The 23,924-nt window shown below is 31.1% G+C and overlaps 1 protein-coding gene across 1 annotated transcript; it reads left to right on the top strand.

Moving 5' to 3' along the window:
- Positions 1-214: 214 nt before the first annotated feature.
- Positions 215-19,289, top strand: LOC139497125 (uncharacterized). The gene is made up of 12 exons (XM_071285210.1): positions 215-257; positions 2,823-2,975; positions 6,510-6,611; positions 8,003-8,101; positions 8,816-9,015; positions 10,013-10,367; positions 11,372-11,557; positions 12,400-12,671; positions 13,296-13,545; positions 14,785-15,130; positions 15,697-15,738; positions 17,940-19,289. Exons 2-12 carry the CDS (start codon positions 2,886-2,888, stop codon positions 18,224-18,226), a joined length of 2,229 nt encoding a protein of 742 aa, XP_071141311.1. The 5' UTR covers positions 215-257; positions 2,823-2,885; the 3' UTR covers positions 18,227-19,289.
- The last annotated feature ends 4,635 nt before the right edge of the window (positions 19,290-23,924 follow it).

The raw sequence follows: 23,924 nt of genomic DNA on the forward strand, positions 1-23,924 counted from the left end.
TGACGCATACGTGTGATAACATGGGTTCATGCTTTACGTGTCATGTTTAGTAGTCCAGAGTAATTTGATGATTGACCGTACATTTGATCTGTTTAAAATACATACTAATGTTACAATATACATGTTTGACATAGTAACTTGGTCATTTAATTAAGTCGATAGATGTATATAACATTAGTGGATACAAACCAATTAAATATCATTGTTTACCTTTAGTTTATAATTTACTGTTCAACGACTGGATCCAATAAGAAGTGGTAAGGTTTTCTTTGTTTATCAATTCTGAAACTAATTATTATTGACAAGTTTTGAAGATTAATACTACAAACAAAATGTCGAAAGTATATATATAACTATATCTTATCCTACATACAAAAAAGTAATGCAATTATATTGATGTATAATAGTTGTTAGTTATTTTTAAACACTTTTGGTGGAATGATAGAGTACGGTGTTTGTTGAATTATTTATTTGACTTTATTCTCAAAATCTTATTTAAATAAAAAATACTTTTTAGCATCAAAACATAACTTTTTGGCTATTTTGACTTATCAATGTCTTAAGCTTGAAGAAAGGCACTACACTTACTTTATACTTTTTGAATATAACTGCATAATGAACGACATAGTACTATGTTTTGAGCAATTGATATAGTCATAATAGAATCTATGAAAACTGAAAGTGAAGTAACAGCGGAACCTTTTTAGTAAAAAGTGTTGTTATAAAAAGTAAAATCTCAAAAATACCGAACTCCGAGAAAGATTCAAAATAAAAAGTCCTTAACCAAATGGCAAAATATATAGCTCAAACATATCAAATAAATGGCGAAACTGTTCTATTCCTGACTTATGTTGACACTTGTAGAAAAGACCTTGTACAAATTATTTAAATGCTTAGGTAAGGTGAAAGTATATATGACTGTGCTAAGCAAATCAAATTATTGGGTTTATAATCGAGAACATTTTTTTTTTGTGGATTTATATCATTTGTTCTTCCCGGACATGAAAACGTTTGCATGTGACTGGATTTCTTTTTGGCATCCAATACAATAGAGTAACTAAGCGACTAGTAGTGTGTGACATTTTTTATGTTGTTATCTGAAATGTCAAAACGTGATTTATCGGGTCGGTTAGTATCAATTAGGGAAATACCTGACTCATTTCAACATGTTCAAATGACATCATCCTTATTTGCTTGCAGTATTTATTGCCGGGCATACCACGGCTGTATATTGATCAATTATTTACTCAGTCAAGAATCAAGGTCAATTTGTTAAACTTAATTTCGAAAGTATCACATTGTTTGTATATCAGCAGAAATATTGATGCTCATATATAAGAAAATGCACTGTGAAAATGTGCGAACGATTTGAAAATCTCAACGATATTTACACATTTCTTTTACTAACCTTTAGGCATGCTTAATATAAAACCTTTATTTTATAGTGTTTTGTAATGTTGTAAAGTTACGTACACTTCTATGTTAGGTTACGTTGAAGGTTGCCGACTTTTAACTGTGTAAACCCATTGCATGCGTATGTATCTGTCATTAAACAGGAACCTGTTGCTCATGGGTTGTTTTCATTTATTGATGCGATACACGTCTTTCTCGTTTTTTATATAGATTAGACCGTTAGACATTACTAATTGTTGGGCTCTTTATAACTTGCTGTTCGGTGTTAGACACGGCTCCTTGTTGAAGGCCGTACTTTGACCTATAATTGTTTACGTTTTACACATTGCGCTTTGGAAGGAGAGTTTTCACATGTTAAGTCAAACCGCATCTTCTTATTTCTATATATAGATATATATATATATATAATTATATGCAAAATTGCATTTGTCTTCCTTAATATATTGACCTTTTTTCGACTGATTGAACTTATAATATGTATTCAACTAGTGTATACATAGATTCAATAATTTGGCTCGTGTATTGGAAGATTTTAAATGTTATTATTTATTAAAGATTTTTAACAATGATCAATCTTGTCTTTGTGTTTTTGTTATTGTATTGTTAATAAAACAGCAACAAATAGTCTGTATTTAAATCCCAGCTTTATTACTTTGGTTAATTGACTTGTTTTGATTTTTGAAAAATGCGAATTATACAACATTATTAATAGAATATAGATCATCTACTTGACATTTAAAATTAGAATAACCCTAGTATTGGAATAGGTTGATTAAAATAACGTGTGTGACTTCATACAATAGCTTTTGTTTGTAACTTTCTGTCGGTATTATGATGAACCTATGAATTTGTACATGTTTAAAAAGTAGAAAATGATGTATTGATTGCAGATGAATATATATTTATTGTCCAAAATATTATTTGTGTTTAGTACGCAGCATAATGTTTTAATGAATAAAATTCAATTACTCGAAACAGTGTGCAAACTGAAATTCCCCTCTTTAAAGATTACAACCCTATAACTCGGAAATCTAAAATGTAAAATTTAAAAAAATTTAAAGGACCTCACGTCTATAGATATAAACAGTCCACCAAAGTGACATGCACATTTTTTAAATTGTTTTTCAAATATGGCTGACGGACTGACAACGGTTGGATACTTTCCAATATAAAAGTAAAACAAGTTATATGAGCTTTTGCGGATAAGTGTGATACAAGTTTTAAAACTAGTTATGAATCGCCACTTTATATTTTATTTTAAAGAAAATAACGATTTACTAGCTTCTCTTCATAATCTTTGGGATCTTTTGTATTGTTCTTTAAAAATATTTGAAATGTCTAACACTGACTTCAGAATTTTCTCTATTGATATACAATGTGTTGTGACCTGACTTGATGATATTTTTCAGACATATAGGCTGTCAAAAAATAGATGAAACTTAACTCCAGGTTACAACGATAAGGATCGACCAATGGAACTCATATCGCTAGTGAAAAGTAAAAAAGAATCCCAGGCCATAAATCTCATAGAAAATGGGGTAGACACATCATGTGTTGATCAGGTAATTAATATCAGTGTCTGAAATGTTAAAACCTTTATCTATCAATTTATTGTAAGTGCAGTGTCCAATAACCGATTACTTGGCCTACGATACCACGTACCTTTAGCCGAAAATGGAAATTACACCGTAAAGAGTATGCGAGTCCGCAACGCTCTTCTGACTTTTACATTTTTTACTTCAGGGATGCTCAATGCCTACGCAAGCAAATGATATAGAAAATTGAGAACGTGGGCGCTATGTTACATAATGTGTCTAACAAAATAGCAATTTTAACTTTTTTCTTCGTGAATTTGTAGCCTTAGTCTTAACAAAATATCTTAACTAATCATCAATTAATAACCGGATGATTACCTTTATCAGTAGTATCAAACGAAATAATAAACAAACATTTTTGTTTTCAAATACGAACATTTTTTTCAAGATTTTCTGTCTTTAATAATTCTCATAACCCATATATCAAAATTTTCATATGGTAAAGATAAATTTTATAATTAAAAACATATAACCTAGAAGTACTCACTTAAGCTTCAAAACTAACAAAAGGCACTATCACTGATGGAATAAGAATATAATTTAAATAGAAAATAATTTTTATAACATTTTTAAAGAAAATCCAACATTTTTGAGGAAGATTGAGCCTCAAATAGTATTGTCTTCATATGTAAAAAAAACATTATTTGCAATGTCTCACTACAGAGCTTGGTATTGATAAAACTACTGGTAATCCTACATATTCTTTAACATCATTTACCAAGGACAAAATTTTACAAAATCATAAATCTGTGCTTCTTTCTTTTGGTATCAACATCAAAGAAAACGAAGAAAACTTGCCTTCATTATACTGGATACCTAAATTACACAAAACCCCATATAAAGAACGATACATAGCTGGGTCTTCAAAATGTTCGATTAAACATCTGTCTAAAGTACTAACTGCTATTCTTTCTACAGTTAAAGATGGGCTTCAAAACTATTGTGATGAGATATATTCTACCAGTGGTGTTAACCAGATGTGGATTCTCAAAAATTCAAAAGATCTAATGCCTAACCTTCGATCACAATCTTTGCAATTTTGCATCAACATAAAAACTTTTGATTTTTCTACGCTATATACTACTATTCCCCATGCTCAGTTGAAAGATCGACTTCACCATCTCATAAAACAGAGGTTTTTCTATAAAAATGGGAATCGTAGATACAAATTTCTTGTTTTGGGTTACAATAATGCATATTTTGTAAAGAATCACACTGAATCTTCCAGAAAATATACTGAAGATGATATTATCAAAATGCTGGACTTTTTGATCGACAAGATATTTGTTGAGTTTGGAGGATTTATATTTCAACAGACAGTCGGTATTCCAATGGGTACTAATTGTGCACCCCTGCTGGCTCATTTGTTTTTGTACTCGTATGAAGCAGAATTCATTCAGAACCTTCTAAAAGACAAAAAGAAAAAGCACCTTGCGAAATTCTTTAATTTTACTTTCCGATATATTGATGATGTTCTATCATTGAATAACCCATATTTCAGCCAATACCTACGTCTCATATATCCCAGTGAACTTGAAATTAAGGATACTACTGATACTAGAAGGACTGCTTCATACCTTGATCTTTTCCTCAATATTGACGTAGATGGACGACTTCACACGAAAATATATGATAAACGGGACGATTTTTACTTCCCAATTATCAATTTTCCATTTCTTAGCAGTAACATACCCTCTGCTCCTTCATATGGTGTTTACATATCACAATTGATACGTTATTCTCGTGCTTATTCACACTATACGGACTTCATATACAGGAGTGAGCTCCTTACGCAGAAACTGCTCCAACAAAATTATGAGGAGGACAGATTAAAATTGACACTCCGTAAATTTTATGGACACCATCACGAATTGGTGGATCCATACAATGTATCTTTGACCAAACTAGCTAAGGACATTTTTACCACATGGTAGATTGTTGTTTGTCATTATATCGTCTAATCTTTTAATTACCAAACGTGACTTATTCCCGGTTGCGACTGTTTTGCTGAGTGTGAATTCGCATTACTATTAGACGTGTTACGGTACTTGTCTATCCCAAATTCATGTATTTAGTTTAAATGTGTAATGTTATATTTGTAATTCTCATCGGATTTTGTGAAATGTGTTGACTTCTTTTCTATTATATTTATGTGTTATGGTAAATAATATCAATCACCGCATTCATTTATTAAATGTCATTTTGTTCAACGTAATCAGTGCGATATTTTACGTTTGAAGTGAGATTCAAAACAAACCAGACATAGCTTTATAAATTAGTTAATTGCTGCCTTATTTTGCTATTAATAAATATTGAAATGTGCATTGTTATTAAGTGCAATATCAGTATTTAGTCCAAATGTAATCTTGGGTCAGTCCTAGTTCCATCTTATTCATTCAAATGACGTCATTTTTCATTTTTTGATGATCTGTTTTACAAATTCAAATGTCGTCATCATTTTTTTGTCATTTTTTACAATTTCAAATTTGACGTCACTTGGCGTTGAGGTTTAAACGTATTCGGATGTGTCTACATATTGTGTTGCATCTGGTTATGTAATGCATTTCAGTTGTTTCCTGTAATTTGTTAATATTTCAGTTCAATCATGTACAGCTTTTGTTTATTAATTTTATAAATTTATTGTTTGCAAAAGTATAAATTATTCTAAATGATAAGGATGTTCTGTAACTAACAGAAAACCCTGGCCGTTTTGGCACAACTTTTTTGATCTTTTGGTCCTCGATGCTGTTAGACTTTGTGTTTGTTTCGGCTTTCAAACTATTGTATCTGGGCATCACTAGTAGATCTTGTATGGATAAAATGCACTTCTGGCGTATTAAAATTTTCAACTTGTTGCCTTTTGTTGGCTGTTGTTCGTGTGTTTCTTTGTCAATTGTATTCTCCAATTTATTTATATGGTAGTCCTGTCGTGTTGAGTTGTCATCTTAATGTTATATTTCACATGGCTATAATAGGGGAGGTTTGGCATGCCACAAAACCAGGTTCAACCCGCCATTTATTTCTTTAAAAATGTCCTGTACCAAGTCAGGAATATGGCCATTGTTATATAATAGTTCGTTTCTGTATGTGTTACATTTTAACGTTGCTTCGTTTGTTTTCTCTTATTTTTTAGTGTAAATTCACATTGCGATAAGACGTGTCACGGTACTTGTCTATCCCAAATGCATGTATTTGGTTTTGATGTTATATTTGTTATTCTCGGTGGATTTTGTCTGTTGCTTGGTCCGTTTCTTTGTGTGTTACATTGTAGTGTTGTGTCGTTGTTCTCCTCTTATATGTAATGCGTTTCCCTCAGTTTTAATTTGTTACCCCGATTTTGTTTTTTGTCCATGGATTTATGAGTTTGAACATCGGTATACTACAGTTGCCTTTATTTAGAGGGACATTAAAAATTTTTTGACATTGTTTTATGAAATAATGGTGTTAGGATGTTTGTAAGATTAAGATTTAGATACTATGCAACATTTGATTTGTCTTTAGGATGATAAAACCGCTCTCCAACATGCCAGTACAGCGGGACTTGTAAATGTGATAATTAGTATACTAGAGGAAAGCGTCCTTACGTTAGACAGTAGTGGGAAGGTTGGTACTATCGCATCATATACTTGTATATTCTAGAAGAATTCAGATGTGTGGGTCTTTATTTTAAAGCATTTAACAGGTATACACAACATAATTAAACAGTAATATTTATTATACCTGACATATAATAGACAATTGTATTAGGTAACGCATTATTGATAGACATGGGATAATTAATATACATGCCATTAAAATGCAAAAAATAGTGAATTACTCTTAAACTTAAAATATGAGAAAAAATATCCTGTCATGATTTAAAAACAAGATATATCATGAAAAAATACGTGACTGGTAAAACTAAACGGCAACGGATAAGAAGTATTTCTAATTACAATACAACAAGGTTTAAAAAGCAATATAGTACCATGAACAGCCTTCTGAGGTGACCCTTTTCATAGCATCACTATTGTTAAAACAGAGTCTGCCTTTGTCGTACATCCAAAAATCTTGAAACACACTTTTTTTCTCCGAAATCAAATAATTCAGATCTAAATTTTTTTTTTTATTCATTCAAGGATAATAACCCATTTTCTTCATGACAGATTGTGCATATTCTGAATAACTGTGTGGAAATATGCGTGTAGGCAAAATAATTAAACATGTTCTCGTGTTGCGAAATAACTGGTTTAAATTGGGTGCAGATTTGCACGTCAGAATAATAACTAGCTAGTGACATGTTATAGTTTATTTACGTTTTAAAAATATGGTGGCCTCAAGTTTTGGCAGATGGTCGAGTATGAACATAGAAAATATATTTTGCGACAAAAAGACTCAGACAACACTAAGCAGTCTACAAAATTTACTATGCTTCAATGAGTTTGCGATAATGAGATATACATATCATTATTATTATAGTTACAGTCGAGGTGATTTTTCCAAAATAATGGCGATGTTTAATGATTATTCAATGTAAAATGATTATAGTGGTAAATATAAACTAATCAGTTTGACATCTTCTGACATTGTTCACAAAAAATTGATATTGACCGTTTTCAAGATAAAGGGTTCAGCATTAAAAAAAAAGGCAAATACTGTTCTTGCTGTATAATGACATTTCATTTTAAATGCAAGCGTCTAGGAAAAATTAAAACAAACCAGCATTTGAGGAAAATGTACTTAAACGCTTTCTATGAAAATATACAAGTTGGACTAACTAACACAGTCTGGTATGAGGAAATGTGAAAAGAACCTTTCTCGATTTAATAGATTTGAATATCAACTTATCATGAAGGCCATAATTACATATTGATTCACGGTAGACAAATACCATATTAATATACAATGTCCTACTACCATCTTGCTTTTTTATTTAAACGTATTAATGAACATGTCAACCATCTCTACATTGCATTGATCTACTTTACTGATGTATAGATGTTTTTTTTTCTTAGGATGGAAAAACAGCAGTTCATTTAGCAGTTATCAATAAGAATATAGAAGTTTTGGTTGCACTCGTAACATATGGTGCCAATATCAATATTCTTGATAAAGTTAGTTGTTTTCATTTTTATGGCTAATTTTGAGAATTATTACTATTATGGTATGATATGATTCCTTATCTATAAGCTTTGTACGCTATCTTAAATGTGTACTGATGCTAAAAAGCAAACTACTTCTATATGATTAAGTAAACATCTATGCAGAAATATATAGTTATAAAAAAGAGAATATCACGTTTGGTTTTACTCGTATAGTACCATTACAAATCTTTTTAATTAAAATTATCATTTATGAAAAAAAAATAGCGCCATTAATAAATGTATGAAAACCTCAAGAGAATTATTTCCCGCCAAATTTTCGATGACTTATATCTCAAAAACAAGCACACGGAGCCTTTATTTTTTTCTACCTTTTTAGTTCCTTTATTTATATACTATCACTTCTATACAGTCTTCTAAAAAGCTTGTTATTTTTAAAAAGAGTTGCAAAAAGTAAAATCACAAAAATACTGAACTTAGAGGAAAATCAAATTGGAAAGTGCCTAATCACATGGCAAAATCAAATGACAAAACACATCAAAAACGAATGGACAAGAACTGTCATATTTCTGACTTGGCAAACATCCCTAAGATGAAATCGCTAGTTACCAAATTGTTTAGTAGTGGTTAAACTATACTAGTTTGCAATGCGCACAGTATAATATCAATACATATAATTATAAATGGAAAACAATTTTATTATCATTTATGTTTATTTTTCTTTAGAATGGTCAAAGCGCTTTAGATTTTGCACTGATAAATAAAGAGTCAAATATAATCAGGTTATTATGTTATTTTGGAACTGAAGTTTTGGTACAAGATTGGACATTTTTTACGGTTGATTTAAACTCGTTTGATAAAAAGGAACAACCAACTATAAAGCTGGTCCTGAATCAAAATGACAGATTAGCAGCAATGGAATTCGGGTGAGTTTGTTACTTTTTTAAAGGGGTATTCGCGTATGTGATTGGCTTTATCCTTTTGTATTTAATATGTTCCTTCGTATCACATCAATATTATCCTCTTTCAAAGACTACATTGGTATTACATGTCACTTTGGCACAATGGCTTTTAAGGGTTTTTTTGCAATAAAAACTCACGAATAAATAAAACGCCTTAATATCAGTTATATCATTTGCGAGATTATAAAATGCAGTGTATAATCAATACCCGAACAAATACAAAATATTGATTGCGTGCATTTTTGTGTTTTAACGCCACTTTTAAGCACGGCATTTCAGCTGTTTTGTTGCTGCCAGTTTTATTGGTGGAGGAAGCCGGAGTGTCCGAAAAAACACCGACTTTCGATAGGAAAATTGACAATTCTAGTTAATAAGGTTTTTAGAGTAAAGTGCATCTATACGAGCGGGATTCAAACTCACAACCTTAGTGATAAATGGCTAGTGATTACAATAGTACTATAACTACTAGACCACTCGGCCACCGAGACCCCAAATAGCAAAAAACAATTGGACAAGAAAAACGATTGAAATATAATTCGTTAGGCTGTATAACTTATCTAAACAATATTAGAATTCTAACAAATAACTTTTTTTAAATCATGAAAGTTTGATAATGTTTAATTAAGAAAGGTCCTCCCTATCCCCAAAACTGACATACTCAAAACAAAAACTCAGCAAAGTTATTTATTATTATTAGTACGAAAATCTTCTCGTAGTGATGTTCGAACAAGAAAATGATCCATTTAATGTAAACTTTAAGGTGATTATAGAAGAATTATTATAATTAACAACATTGCACAACTAGTTGTGTTGCTTACATGGTTACAAGAACCTAGTTTTACCCAACCTTAAGGGAATAAAAAAGAAACAGCATACCTACAAAACATGTGCACTCTGAAATGAATAGTTTAGTTGGTAAGTATTTGTAATTATGGCACTTTATGTAGTTACTATGTTTCAGGTCAATTATGTACAAGCTTAAACATATCAAAGCTCAAAGCAACATACAATATTATTCAAGGCTAGGGGTTACATTGAATGCAGTTACCATTACTGATGGATTTTTCCTATATATTGTTAAAGAATCAACAGAATATACTAATGTACAGTTCATGTTAGGGCCAAATGAACACATATTTAGCGATGTTTTTGAGGTCATAGCATGGGGTTCAAAACCCGCTAAAATTGCCTTAGATATAAAGGTTGAAGGCAGACCCAGATGTAATGAAGAGGTCTTGCTATTTCCAATAGAAGGCGATGTAGACATTGATATCATTAGTCAGATTGACGAGAATATCATTGATGAGATTATTGAGGTATATATATATTTTAGTTCAACTTATGGAACATTATCTGTTATTCATATTTGGCCAAGTGGTCGCATAAGGTGGAAATCATCCCTTCGTATAATTTACGGACCCAATATAGTTGGTTAACCGTTATGGAATACCCGTTTCACATATGATATCTGATATGTTAATTATGGTGTAACTGCAATCCCGTTACTTTTTCACCAATATGACCTACCGAATAAGACTATTTACCGTGGTTGTAATAACATGAGCAACACGACGGGTGCCACATGTGGTGTAATATCTGCTTACCCTTCCGTATCACCTGATATCACAGTTTTTGGTAGGTTTTGTGTTGCTTAGTCTTTTGTTTTCTATAATGTGTCTTTTTTTTTCTTTGTACTTAGTCAATAACTGGTCAACTTTATTTATACGGTTTTGCGTTTGGTTTGCTCGTGTTTTATGGTTTTTTTTATTTGTTCTCTTTTTTCTCTATATATGTATATATATACTTGAAGCTTATATTTTTTGTAAATGCATTGAGCGACATTCCATGATTTATTCTATCAATCATATATAGAAAATGAGACAATTTGGTATGGATGCCAATGAGACAACTGTCCTTCCAAGTGACATGTGTTATCATGGGAAAAATTTGGACCCAACAGCAAACAATGTGTAAAGTTATATATTGGTGAAAAAGGGACGGGATTGTAGTTACGAAATAAGTAACATATCAGATATCATATGTGAAAATGGTATTCCATAACGGTTGACTAACTTGTGATGACGTCCGTACATTTTACACTCATTTGAACAGACTGAAAGTGATTGATTTTTTTTAATCTTTTTTAATCGTTGATAGAAGATGTATGAACAATCAAAGTCTGATATCATAGATTATAGTTGAAAATTCAGTTTACTATAATGTATAACAAAATATGAATGCAGTTGTTCTAAAACATCGTTTTAAGACTCATTTCATTTCATATTATATTACGTGGTCTACTTTAAACTTGTGATTTTAGACTACACATGTGTCGGTAGTCGTCAATTTGAAGACAGCTTCCAGGTTTACTATAATAGTAAAAGAGAAACCAGAAATATTTAGTGTTTCTCGTGGACCTGCAAGCATCCAACCAGTAATGGAACCCGATGCCAAAATAGAAATACCAGAAGGTGCATTTTCCTCTGGTGATCAGTTACAAGTAAATGTAAGTATGCAAAGAGTATTTCAAAAATTTGTAAAATTGATATAAATAACTTAAAATCATCTTAAGCAAGGAATAAATATGTTCTTCAGATTACAAATGAATTTCTCTGACCTGGTACTTTTGTTGTTTTTGAATGGTGTCTCATAATCAAGTGCGTGACTCCTCTTTGATTTCAAATAAAATCAGCTTCATAGTGAAACTCCTCTGAATGTTACATGGAATTTAATAACATAAATACATAATATGTAGTTATTAATACAAACATGTTTCCGTATCGATGTTTTAGATTTTAATTGTCAAATAAGCATGGTACAGATAAAACTCATGTCTGGTAATGTTGTGTGCATATTTATCTATTTAACACACAAATCGACGAAATTACCAATCTTAAATACATACGTTGTTTTTGTCTCTATTCACAGACTCCTTCGAAGAATTTTCGGAAACTTCGGGTTTTAATGTTTTTCAACTTGAAGTTCATGTTTGACTTTGACTTTGAACTGTTTTGATTCGAGTACCACTTATAGCATGAATATATCTTAAGTATGTGAAATTCAGATCTGGCTTTCACAATTGGTTACTGTTTATAAGTTTATTTAATCTGTTTTATGCTTACCCTTCCGGCGCACCTGCGGTTGCCATGTTAATTTGTCCCTCTTGTATGTTTAGCCCGTTTTTATACTGATATTTTTCATGCTATCCTTCTCTACCACTGCAATTCTTAAATTTAGGAAATGCAATCATACGTTTCATTTCTAGTGTTAGATGTTATTATTATAAACATGCCTAATTAGTATTAATTTAAGTTCAACGATTGTATATTTCACATTATTTGATTTTAGATTTCGGAAACAAAAGATTGGAACCTTGAAAGCATCGATGATGATATATCTGTCTTGTTTACAAATGCCATGGACCTAACAATGGTGAATAACAGTCAACCAAACAAACCTGTCAAGATGAAAATGCCATTACACTCCACAATTCCTAGTGACGACAATGTTGTCATTTTGTCTTCTGACAAAGAATCTCCGGATGAAAACGACTGGACAATATGCGAAATTGATAAAAGAGAACGGCATTTCGTTATGTTTGCAGCAAACCATTTTTCAATGTAAGATTCAATATTTTTTTTTGCATACGCACAGATTTACAGGGATTTAGCCAAAAAAGATCACACATTATTCTACTCAAGTACTAATGTATTTATATGATATGACAACACATAACGACTACTAAACTTATAACACATTGTCATTATTTTCCTATTGATTAATGTTGAAACACTGGTCCAGTCTTCTTACTCTTATTTTTATTTATATATTAAAGTGCTAGTCGAGACTTCTTTGGATTTAGTTATCTAGTATTACCTTTATTAAGTAAAAATGTAAAGCCAATGTTGACTGTATAACATACGTATAATACACTAAAAGGAGAACACAAATTATCAAGAACATAAGACATTGCACCAACGTCTCCGACGAGACCAATATAAAGACATGTTTTACTAACAACATATGATGCATAAGATTAAAAGTCGGTCTTTCTATAAAAACATTATATGGTTAGGCTGCACACAACTGTCAGTGTGTTCTGTGTTTTATGTTATTACCAAGTTCTGTTACTAGTGTATCTTGTGGTTCACTCTTTGATTCACGACACATGATTACAAGTTTTGTAATTTTATAATTGCCCTACTTTTAACAAGTTTATATATAATCGTTGTACAACATTTCAGATATGTTGCTACATCAAAGAGAGACCCTGCAAAAGCTAGAAGACTTGCTTCTAAAGCAGTGAAGAGAGAAAGACAAGTAGAATTTTTTGTGATGGTCAAGAACGATTTGAATGGAAAATTATCAATCGTTGTTGAATGTGCCTTAAAAACTCAAGGAAAAAACAGGAGAAAATATTGGATACGCAAACGATTTTTCAAACAATCTGTGGAATATAAAGAGTATATTATCAGAGAACATCAGTCATTCAGGGTAAATATGTGTATAATCGTAATATTAGATTCCCTAAAATATTGTACATAGACATATGACTTATAATCGTAAAAATGAGTTTTCTAGCGGTCTGTTCAGATGTTATAATATTGCAGCAAATTATTTGTCGTATTTTGAAGCCGTAGTTAACCGAGTGTAAACTTATAAACAAAGCATGGATATTAATCACGTAAATAACATGTCAATAAGATTTTAATGTATTTCAATGACAGATCCTTGCGTATTATGATCACTGGATTTTTACGAGAAAGGTCATGCTGAGTTCACTGCATACGGAAAACATATCGGCGAATTGTGTACTGGAAGCAAACAATTACTAAAGTAGTAAATGTCTTCTTAATTCGGAAAAATTAGAGAACAAAGTATATGAACATAAATATTATAAAAAAAGCCATTTAGCTATAAAAATATTAGCATCATTTATTGTCATTTGAAATTTTATATGACTTTAACAAACATTTTTATTGATAAACTTGTTTAAAGAAAAACATTGATAGCCCTACAAGTAATAATCCTCTAGATATAACACGCACCTAATTGAAACAACAAAAGGGAACATTGTTAATTTTATATTTGAACTGCATACCTGTGTACTTCTAATGATTCAAATATCGAGTGCTAAAATTTATACACGGATACAGACTGACACGAAAATCACGTAATTGTTAATTGTGTGTATATGTTAGACTTTGGTGCCGTTAATTCATGTGTTTATAATTGTATTATAGGTAATGTAAATATATATATCACTTTAAGGGCAGTAAATGTGATTAAGACATGATTTTGACATACAAGAAGCAAATATGTAAACATGATACATGCGGATACGTCAACGTATCAGACGCGGATACGATTCGCTTTTAATGCCCCACTTCTTCATGTTCTATTAATAAATGAAAATGAATCATGTGACCGGCTCTTACCAAATACACGCAATCTACATAATTTAACCAAAGAACAGTATTTTGTAAAGCATATACATCAGTATTTTTACTTTACAATCTTTGGTGAGGCTAGCAAGTTTATATCATACAAATTCTAGTTTCATTAACTGTTTAACCTTGAAGCCTTCTGCCAATTGTTGCTTTGTTTGAAGTTTTAGAACCAAATATCAGTACTCTGTTGTTTAATGTAAATGATATATATGATATATTTCAATGTCGTGTAGATACTTAGTATTTTTTATTCAAATGAATGTGTTCCATTTTTTAACTCCAGATTAAATTCACTGGAAATATTGAAACAGACAGTCTTACAGATCGGGATCAAATTGTTACATTTAATCCAAACAAAAAGAAAAACAGCGGAAATTATCGCACATTTAATTTAACGAATGATACCAAAACATCTACAATTCAAGGCGAGGTTAACATTGAATTGCAGGTTGTAGTGAGACAAAATGATAAGCATCACACAGCTACTGTTCAGACAGTAAATGTTAAACCTGGCTTTTTTGGAACATTTTGTCACAATTCCATTGATCACCTTGAACCTGAAACACAGGCTTCATATGGCAAAGAGTTCAAAACAGAACTAAAACTTCCTGTGGACAAACAAACTCCAGGTAATTTATTTTAAACTAAACAAGACATACAACTTCATTTAACTATTGTTTATCAGTGACGGAAAGAAAGTCAAACATCGGATAATACCATAATTGAACAAAATTTCGTATGGAAGTTAGCCACTGTTGAACTATCTTGATTCAGACATTTTGATTCTATCATTTTTCTCCAACAAAAGGGTTAACATAGAACATATCAGCATATAGGTATTCATCTATTTTTTTTTTAAATCTTTATAGAACAAGACCAATATTGTATTTGGAACTAAGTAGTTACAATTTATGGAGTAACCATCTACACTGAAGCGTAAATAAACGCAACATTTCGTCAAATGTAATATCCCTTCCTGGCAAAGAAACTAATGCATTTTCATTGATGTTGATTATTCTGACTACCATGCTCTTTGTGGAACGGACATGCTATTTTTTGTAGGGTTTAAGCATTCAACAATTGATTTATCAGAGGACGATATCAGAATGTATCATGAATAATTAAATTGTAGATACCTTGTTTACGTTGATATGTTACATTTTGATACAAAATGCAACTAATTGCCTCATTTCAGACCATGCAGTCATTGTAATGGTTGACCCAAGTGATCCTCAGTGTAAGTAATATTTGTTAGTAGTAACTGAGTCAAAGTGAAAAGTGGCGTGTTTTCAGTATTGTGTCCAGAAAAACAAAACGAAACGGATAATTGAATTCCGTTTTTGTGTTCCCTAATATGAATTTATCATTGATTTGTGTATTCATCCCTTAAGTGAAAAGAGTATTTTGTTGAAATCAATGATACAGCATTATTAAAGTTTATCAAACCAAGCTTGCTATAAAGTATAAAGCTAAAATGCTTTGCTATTGGTTTCGAAAGCTAACATGCTTTGCTTGGGGTTTCTTGTATCTCATTTGAATGTTTTTAATAGATATAAAAAGATGTGGTATGAGTGTGGTATGAGTAAGTATGTTAAATGCATACGATGTAATGCCAGGGACAATAAAGACGTTTCAAACGTTTTCCATGTAAAAATGAATTGCAACGTTAAATTGTGACATATCTGTATAAAATGTATGTTTTAGACACTAGTTTGAACACGAGTACATGGGCTACCCAAGTTTAAAATATAAACATTATGTGTTATTTTATGGAGATTATTTGATCAATTTGTAACGGAAAGACATGTACAACAAACCGAAATTTTCAGTAAATGTCCAAAATGTACATTGACCCATCTATCTCTTTTTTTTACACATGTAGGTACTATGTATATTGTGATGTCCACACTTTAATGAATTTAGCTTCTTTGTTTTTCATAGCATCCCGAAATATTTTATAGATTCTTGTACAAGACAGCTTGACCTCATACACTGTGTCTCAGATTTCCAAAAACATCAATTGAACAAATTTTATACCACATTGAATTTAGTGATCTCTTATGAATTAATGTTGCAAACTTCATTAAAGATTTATGAGAGAATGAAATACAATAGGAAAAATCTGAGACACAGTTTTGGAGGTCAAACTGTGTTGTGCAAGAATCTATAAAATATTTCGGGGTGCTATGAATAACAAAGAAGCTAAATTCATTCAAGTATGGACATCACAATATAGCAACTAATTGCATAACAATTAATTATGTAATAATTATGTCATCATGAAATTATCACAATGTATAAGATAAATCATTCTTCCTTCTTTTGGTACCTTATTTTTAAAGTTTAAAGAAGGATGAGTGGAATTACATCAGTTTAAAGATGTCTGATTGAGGATGAAAATTCTTTGTATTGTGCTACCTTAAGTTAGCAAAATTTGATGCATGATTGCAGATATTTAATGTGATGTTTTATGAAAAAGAACCAACTTATAAGAATAAAACTGATAAATATTAATATTTTTAGTGTAGATCATTTTTTGTTGTATTTTTAATGTTTAAAATTGGTGTTTCTTTAGCCGGAAAAAAACGTACGGTCACTTTATCTTTTTTTTTTATACTCTCAAAGCATTGTCTGAAAGCGATCTTTTCATAATGTATTTTACAACTCTATCATTTAGTTTAGTTTCTAATCACAAAATGTGTTTTTTCCTGTAAAATCCATACAAAATACCTGTAGCTTGAGAAAATGCGCGATGACCTATCATTTCAATTATATTTTTGAACATATATTAAAAGATAATACGCTTTGGCAAAGTATGAACAAGTTCTATCATTTTTATTTTAGACGCTCATACCACCTTAAACGAGTATTCTAATTTCTTTCTGTATTCAATGACAGTACTTAATTAAACTATGCGTGCTTTAAAGCCAACATGGTGTGCTTTTTATGCATATATATTGCATATTTTGATTCAATGTCTATATTTTAAAGTCTTCTGTACTATCATTTGTTTGTCTTTTTATTTTTAGCTATGACGTTATCATTTAATTTTCAATCCATGAGTTTGAATGTCCCTCTGTTATCTTTTGTCCCCTTTTAAATCAAATGATTTATTTAGGAATATATTAACACGAGAAATCAGGCTGCATTTATCGAAAAGGTGTATTGTGACCCGTTTTACATCTTTATATCTATATGAATGATAGATAGAAAGAGTAACCTTGAATTCGTTTATTTTCGTGGGTACCACTTTGAATGGATTGAACAAAACTTTCACTTTCATGTACATCTAATTTCATAGTTTTGCCAAATATTATATACAAACCTATGGAAAGTTAGTTATTCGTTGAACGTTAAATGTTTGGTTCACGAAAATTGGTATCCAACGAAAAATAATCAATCCACAGTATTACATCAGGATAACTTTCTGTTATGCAGGTACCATTCCAGTACTCAGAAAGAATTCTATTCGGCGAATAGTAAGTACCTTGAGTGAAGAGAACTGCTATAATCTTGGACAACATTTGAATATTTCTACAAACAGAATGAATAAGTTAAGAAATGAAGGAACAATAAGAGAAAGACTTCTTCCGACATGGAGACCAAATCGGCCCAACGAAAGACTAGTTTACAATCTTGTAGAAGCTTTGAGAGCAATCGATAAAGACGAAGAGGCAGATAATATCGAGGAAGCATTTTCAAGCAACATGGAATACTTAGATTAACCACCGTTCAAAACAATTATACATATGTGTCTACTTTGATGACACAATCTTAGTAAATATAAGAGAAAAACTAAGTTAGTTGATTGCCCTCTATTTGGCATATATCGTTATATGTTTTTTTTTACTTCTTCTTAGTCCTTTCTTCCCCATACATTTACTTTCTAAGCACATCTTTTCTAGCATAATTGGATTCACATTTAAAACGAATTGGGGGTAGACAATAAACATCTATTCGTTTAAGCATTACAATCGTATTGTTTGATTAAATGTTTGATTTATCAAACAATAAAAGTAAAATTACAAAAATATCGAATTTCAAGTGTCTTAGAGATATGTTCACTGTTAGATACCAGTACTTTTATAAGATTATTTTGTGTTATTTTGGTTAAATTGAGTAAAATATCAGATGTGTAATTGTTTTTCAAAAAGTGTTTGTGTTGTATTGGGGTGGGAAGAGATCAGCTTTGCAAACATGGTTGACCAGGGCATTTTTTTTTAGTTAGTTGTCGCAAAGGAAATGATTATCAATTCATTTGCTGTTGTTGTCTTCTTCAAAATTTGTTTTTGTTCATTGTCGTTTGATTAGTTGCTATTTCAGTGAACACAAACTGTAAACCGATACTAACCGTGTATATACTCACATGATGCAAAGGTCATACAATGCCGCATGAATTTCATTCGCATCACAATGTTTCAGTCAATTACTTTAAATTCTTCCTAGGTTATAAAGCTTGGTTTTGAAGTTTGGATAACACATCCTCACTTTCTTTTCCGGAGATTTCGTTTACCGTCCCGGAAATTTAGAACCATCCGCGTAATTTGTTTATACTTTACATAAATTTATCATGAAAAGTGATTAACTCATCACTGTCATTAGATCTTTGAATAATGTCTCAAATGGTATTTAAAATATTGTTTTGCTATCAGTCATTTAAAGGCCAACCAAATATTATTGTTAAAAACATTTGTATGCAGTTGCAATCTCTCGATTATTAAATCTTGAAATTGCACAAGGTCATGTTTTTCTATTTATAAGGCATTTTCATTAAATCAGTTTGATGTTGAATGTGTTGTAATTGATAATTCAGTCTTATTTACATGGTTTTTTTTATATAAGTTTTTTTAGAGTTTGAACTACCTGCCAGTGACTTCGAGAACTCTCAGAGGTAAACTTAGTATCTTTCTGTTGTTGGAATGTACAAGTACCCGCTCACATCCACGTGATTTTGTTATATGTATTTATATTTGAATCTATCCGATGAATTGTATAGTTCATTCTTATGTTGTACTGTTAAACCACTGTAGCAGGTTGAGGGAAGTTGGGATCCTGCTTACATGTTAAACCCTGCAACATGTTGTATGTATGTGGCTGTCCCAAGTCGGGACCTTGTACTTAAGTCGATGTCATTTGTTGATTTGTTACATATTTGGTTTCCTTTTTTTCTTTTTTTTTCTTAACTTTTCCAAATATGTGGATGTAAGCAATTTAAAGCTACCAAACGGCCTTCAACGATGATACGGCAAAATCTGCTCTTAAGGATTACGACATGAAAAAAACTCAATAAGGAAAACTAAAGACATTATTCAAAACAAAATGTTTACAAAAACAAATATCATAAACATAAAAAAAATGACCCCCACTGAAATACGGACTCCTGCCTAGGCACAGGCACATACAGAATGTGACGGGTTAAACAGGTCATGAATGCTTAACCCTCCCCTACCCCTGGGTAGTGGTGTAACTGCATAACATAAGATCGAACAATCAAAATGAATTGAAAATGCCTTACTCATTTCATTTTACTATAAGGAGATTTTTGTTTTGGCAGATGATGCATGCATAACAATATAAGCGTTCTTATAGCCGAATCATCCATTTGGCGTCTGTTCAATATGCATGCGATTCCTCGGTCTGTCTGTGTTACTTTAGGTCATCTTCTAAACAGAATTATACAGCTAAAACAACTGAGATCATGATATACGTTATTTGTTTTCCTTATTGTTGAATGACGTATAGTCACCATCAATTTCAACAGGAATACATATTATTCGTGCCCTTTTTGTGACTCAGAACTCTAACCATTTTTTACCGTTTTATTATTCTCAAGGAACTGTGTACTTTGAAAATTCAATTACGTACTTATTCATAAAACACGTCTTTACCTTGTTAGTTTTACAATGGTTCAATATGGTTGATAAAGGCAACAGTAGTATAACTGTATTTAAAATTCATAAATCGATTGAAACATATAAACGAACTACAGTTAACTCTCGTTGTCTCGAACTCGGTTGACTCGAAATTTCGGATGAGTCGAAGTTTTCACTTGGTCCCGAACTTTATTCCATACAAAAGTATGTAATTCGACTCCTGATGAGTCGAAATTGGATGAGTCGAAATGTCGGTTGAGTCGACCTAAATCTACGGTCCCAAGGTTAACAAAAGCATTCAAAATTCATTTTTTATCTCGAACTAATACACATATGTCAAAACATGACCTCCGGGATTTAAATTGATTGAAGAGTTAATCTGACAATAAAAGTGTAATTAAATTTCCGGTCATTGACCACTGTATTGATTTTTGACATGCTATTTCCATGAGTGTTTACCTAAGATTATCTTTTATAGAATTTTGATAAATAATTAGTGATACATTGTTAATGTTCATGAAAAAGTATTTAAAATGTTTACAAAACAATTAATTTGTGATTTACACTAATGAGCTTGGGTGTGTATAAAGTGAGGATTATGGCTTCAGTTGATGATCACCTAAAAACTACTCAAACGGCGTCTTTGATCTTGTTATATTTTCTTTTGAAAAGAAAGAGTGAGATAAAACAAAATGAATAGAAATAAAAATTTTCTTAAATCTTTTGTATCCGAGAAAAAACAATTTTGTCAGCTATAACCGACCTGAATAACGAAACTATCGATTGGAATTTACACTCTTGGAAAAGCCATAGGATTTTTTTTAATTGAAACAATTGAATAAGTAAAAATAATATAATTATAATAATAAAAGACTGACATACAAACACATCGATCTGATACTAGAATATCGATCCCCTTGCCATATTCACCCAGATTTATTTAAGCTTTACCAAGCTTAGCAAGAGTTGTGTCCCTTAGATTGTCGAACTTCCGGTGTTCGTTTGAGTCGAACTACGTGTATCTCGAAATATTTCTCTGGTCCGGCTGACTTCGACATAACGAGAGTCGACTGTATTTGAACAACTGTCATATTCCTGACTTGGTGCAGGACATTTAAAGAAAAATTGTGGGTTGATCCTGGTTTAAACCTACTGCTTTAAGACTATGTTACAAAATCGCTAAACACTACGCGACAGAAATACACACAATAACATTGAAAATATAGAAATGCACCAACAAATAGTACTAGAAAACACTAGTTCAAGTTGAGAACTATTGAAAATGTAATGCTGATACACAACTTCGGTTCGTGTTTCTCAAACTGTTTTGTTTATTTTGTTATTTCTTCCATGAGAACTTGAATGTCCAGTTAGTAGTTTCTGGCTAGGAGTTAAACTGGTTTTCCATGAACAGAGAAAATAACTCAAAGTCGACGAGGAAAACCTAGAAAACTGATGATTTAAACTTTTTTAGTGGGTATAATTTGTAGTATTTCTTTTTTTTTTTTCGAAGCTGCGTATCAAGTTATGTCTCTGTGTATACGTATGGTCCAAAAACGGAGTAAAGAACTAAAAGACTATATAAGTGTGTATCAAGTCTTAAATATACGCATTTAAATTATATAGTTTTTCCAACATGATATATGTCCGTGTGTTAAAAAAATGTCAAAAAAACACAAACTGGTTTCTTCGTTCGTCAGATCAATTAGTTTTTGTTTATTAAGTAATTAGAACTTGCTTACGAGTCAAAACGAAAGAAGTCTGTAATTTGTGTTAATTTGTTTGTAACTTTAACATGTTTCATATAAAGATGAAGCTGTTTTACGTGTTTGCCAAAAAAAATGTAAAATAAACAAAAATCACTAAATTGTTTTTTAACCTTTATTTGTATCTAATTGACTGATTTATGAATATTAAACTTCAGTTGGCCGTAGTAGATAAATTAAAAACCGTCATGTCATCATTATTAACCTAAATATTGACATAGTGACAACGTTACTCTCCAATCCTCAAGGGGAAAATATTGTTCAGATCATGATTTTCTTTTAGATGGAAGAGTTTTGATTAACATTTAAAAAACGTTGATTTGTTATTATTTTCGTCTCTATTTAAAACGATGCGCAGTGTATTTGTAGTTTTATAACTGCATTTAGGTTAAATGTATTAACGGCACACTGTCATTTGAATACTAATACGACGTAATCATTGTAGCTTTTTTGATATCATATACGAAAAAAATGGCCTTATGGAAACTTTCGGTAAAACAAGCTAAATGATACTGTTATCGTTGATTTAAATACAAGTGCACCATTTTACGAAAAATAGTTCAGAAATAATTTTATCAAACCCTCATTTGGCAACATTGTTGTTGCACGTTTTGCACTTAAACAATTAAACCCACCAAGGATAAATGACAGAAATATGTATTTCAATCCTGTTGTTTATTATTCATGTTATTAGAAGAAACTATATCGATCACCATCAAATAAATGATTTAAAAAGATACAAATAATCATCGACATACTGCTATTGACATGTTCAAAAATTTGCAAAATCAGGATGTATGACCTATTAATGAAAATGTTTATCCCCTTTAAAATCAAACATGTGATTTAAACATTTGTATTGGATACATCAATCAGGAAGTTTTGGCAAAAATGATCCTATATTTGACCTCAACAATTATAATACACATCAGATAAATATCTATATTCAATATTTTAAAACCACATGCAATATATTAAAATCCTTTTATATTTTTGTAATAGTTAATTACAACGACGGCAGCCATAAATGTATATTATAAATGAGTTTATCGATGTCGAGAAATCAGAGACAACCGGAAGTATTCAGAAATCATGGAAACACGAACACAGTCAAGATAACATACACATATTGTTGAATACCATATAGTCACCATCAATTTCAACAGAATTATATATTATTCGTGCCGTTTAATAATTTGTGTGACTCGTCCTTACTGGTATATTATTCGCAAGGAACTGTGTACTTTGGAAGTTCAATTACGTACTAATATATAAAGAAAACTCTTCACCAATGCAAGCCAGTTCTTTATCGTGTTTGTTATACAAAAATGCTTTGATATGGTTGAAGAAGGCAACAGTAGTATACCTGTGTTCAAAAGTTATAAATCGATTGAAACATATAAACTAACTTTTTGAAAAACTGTCATATGCCTGACTTAGGGCAAGACATTTCAAGAAAAAATAGTAGATCGATCCTGGTTTTAAGGATAGCCAAACATCCTGCTTTATGACCATATTACAGAATCGCTAAACATTATTAATGACACATTGTCAATATTTTCACATACATTTCAAAACTTAAAATACCAAACGGTGTGTTCATTGTAGCGTTTGTGATATACGAAAAAACATGGCCTTAGTATAACTTTCAGTAAAACAAGCTGAATGATACTGTTATCGTTAATTTAAATACATAAGCACCATTTTACGAAAAATCGTTCACAAATAATTCTATAAACCTTCATTTGGCCACATTGTTTTTGCACGTTTTGCACTTAAACAAT

Source organism: Mytilus edulis, chromosome 12, assembly GCF_963676685.1.
Source record: "Mytilus edulis chromosome 12, xbMytEdul2.2, whole genome shotgun sequence".
Lineage (NCBI taxonomy): Eukaryota > Metazoa > Mollusca > Bivalvia > Mytilida > Mytilidae > Mytilus > Mytilus edulis.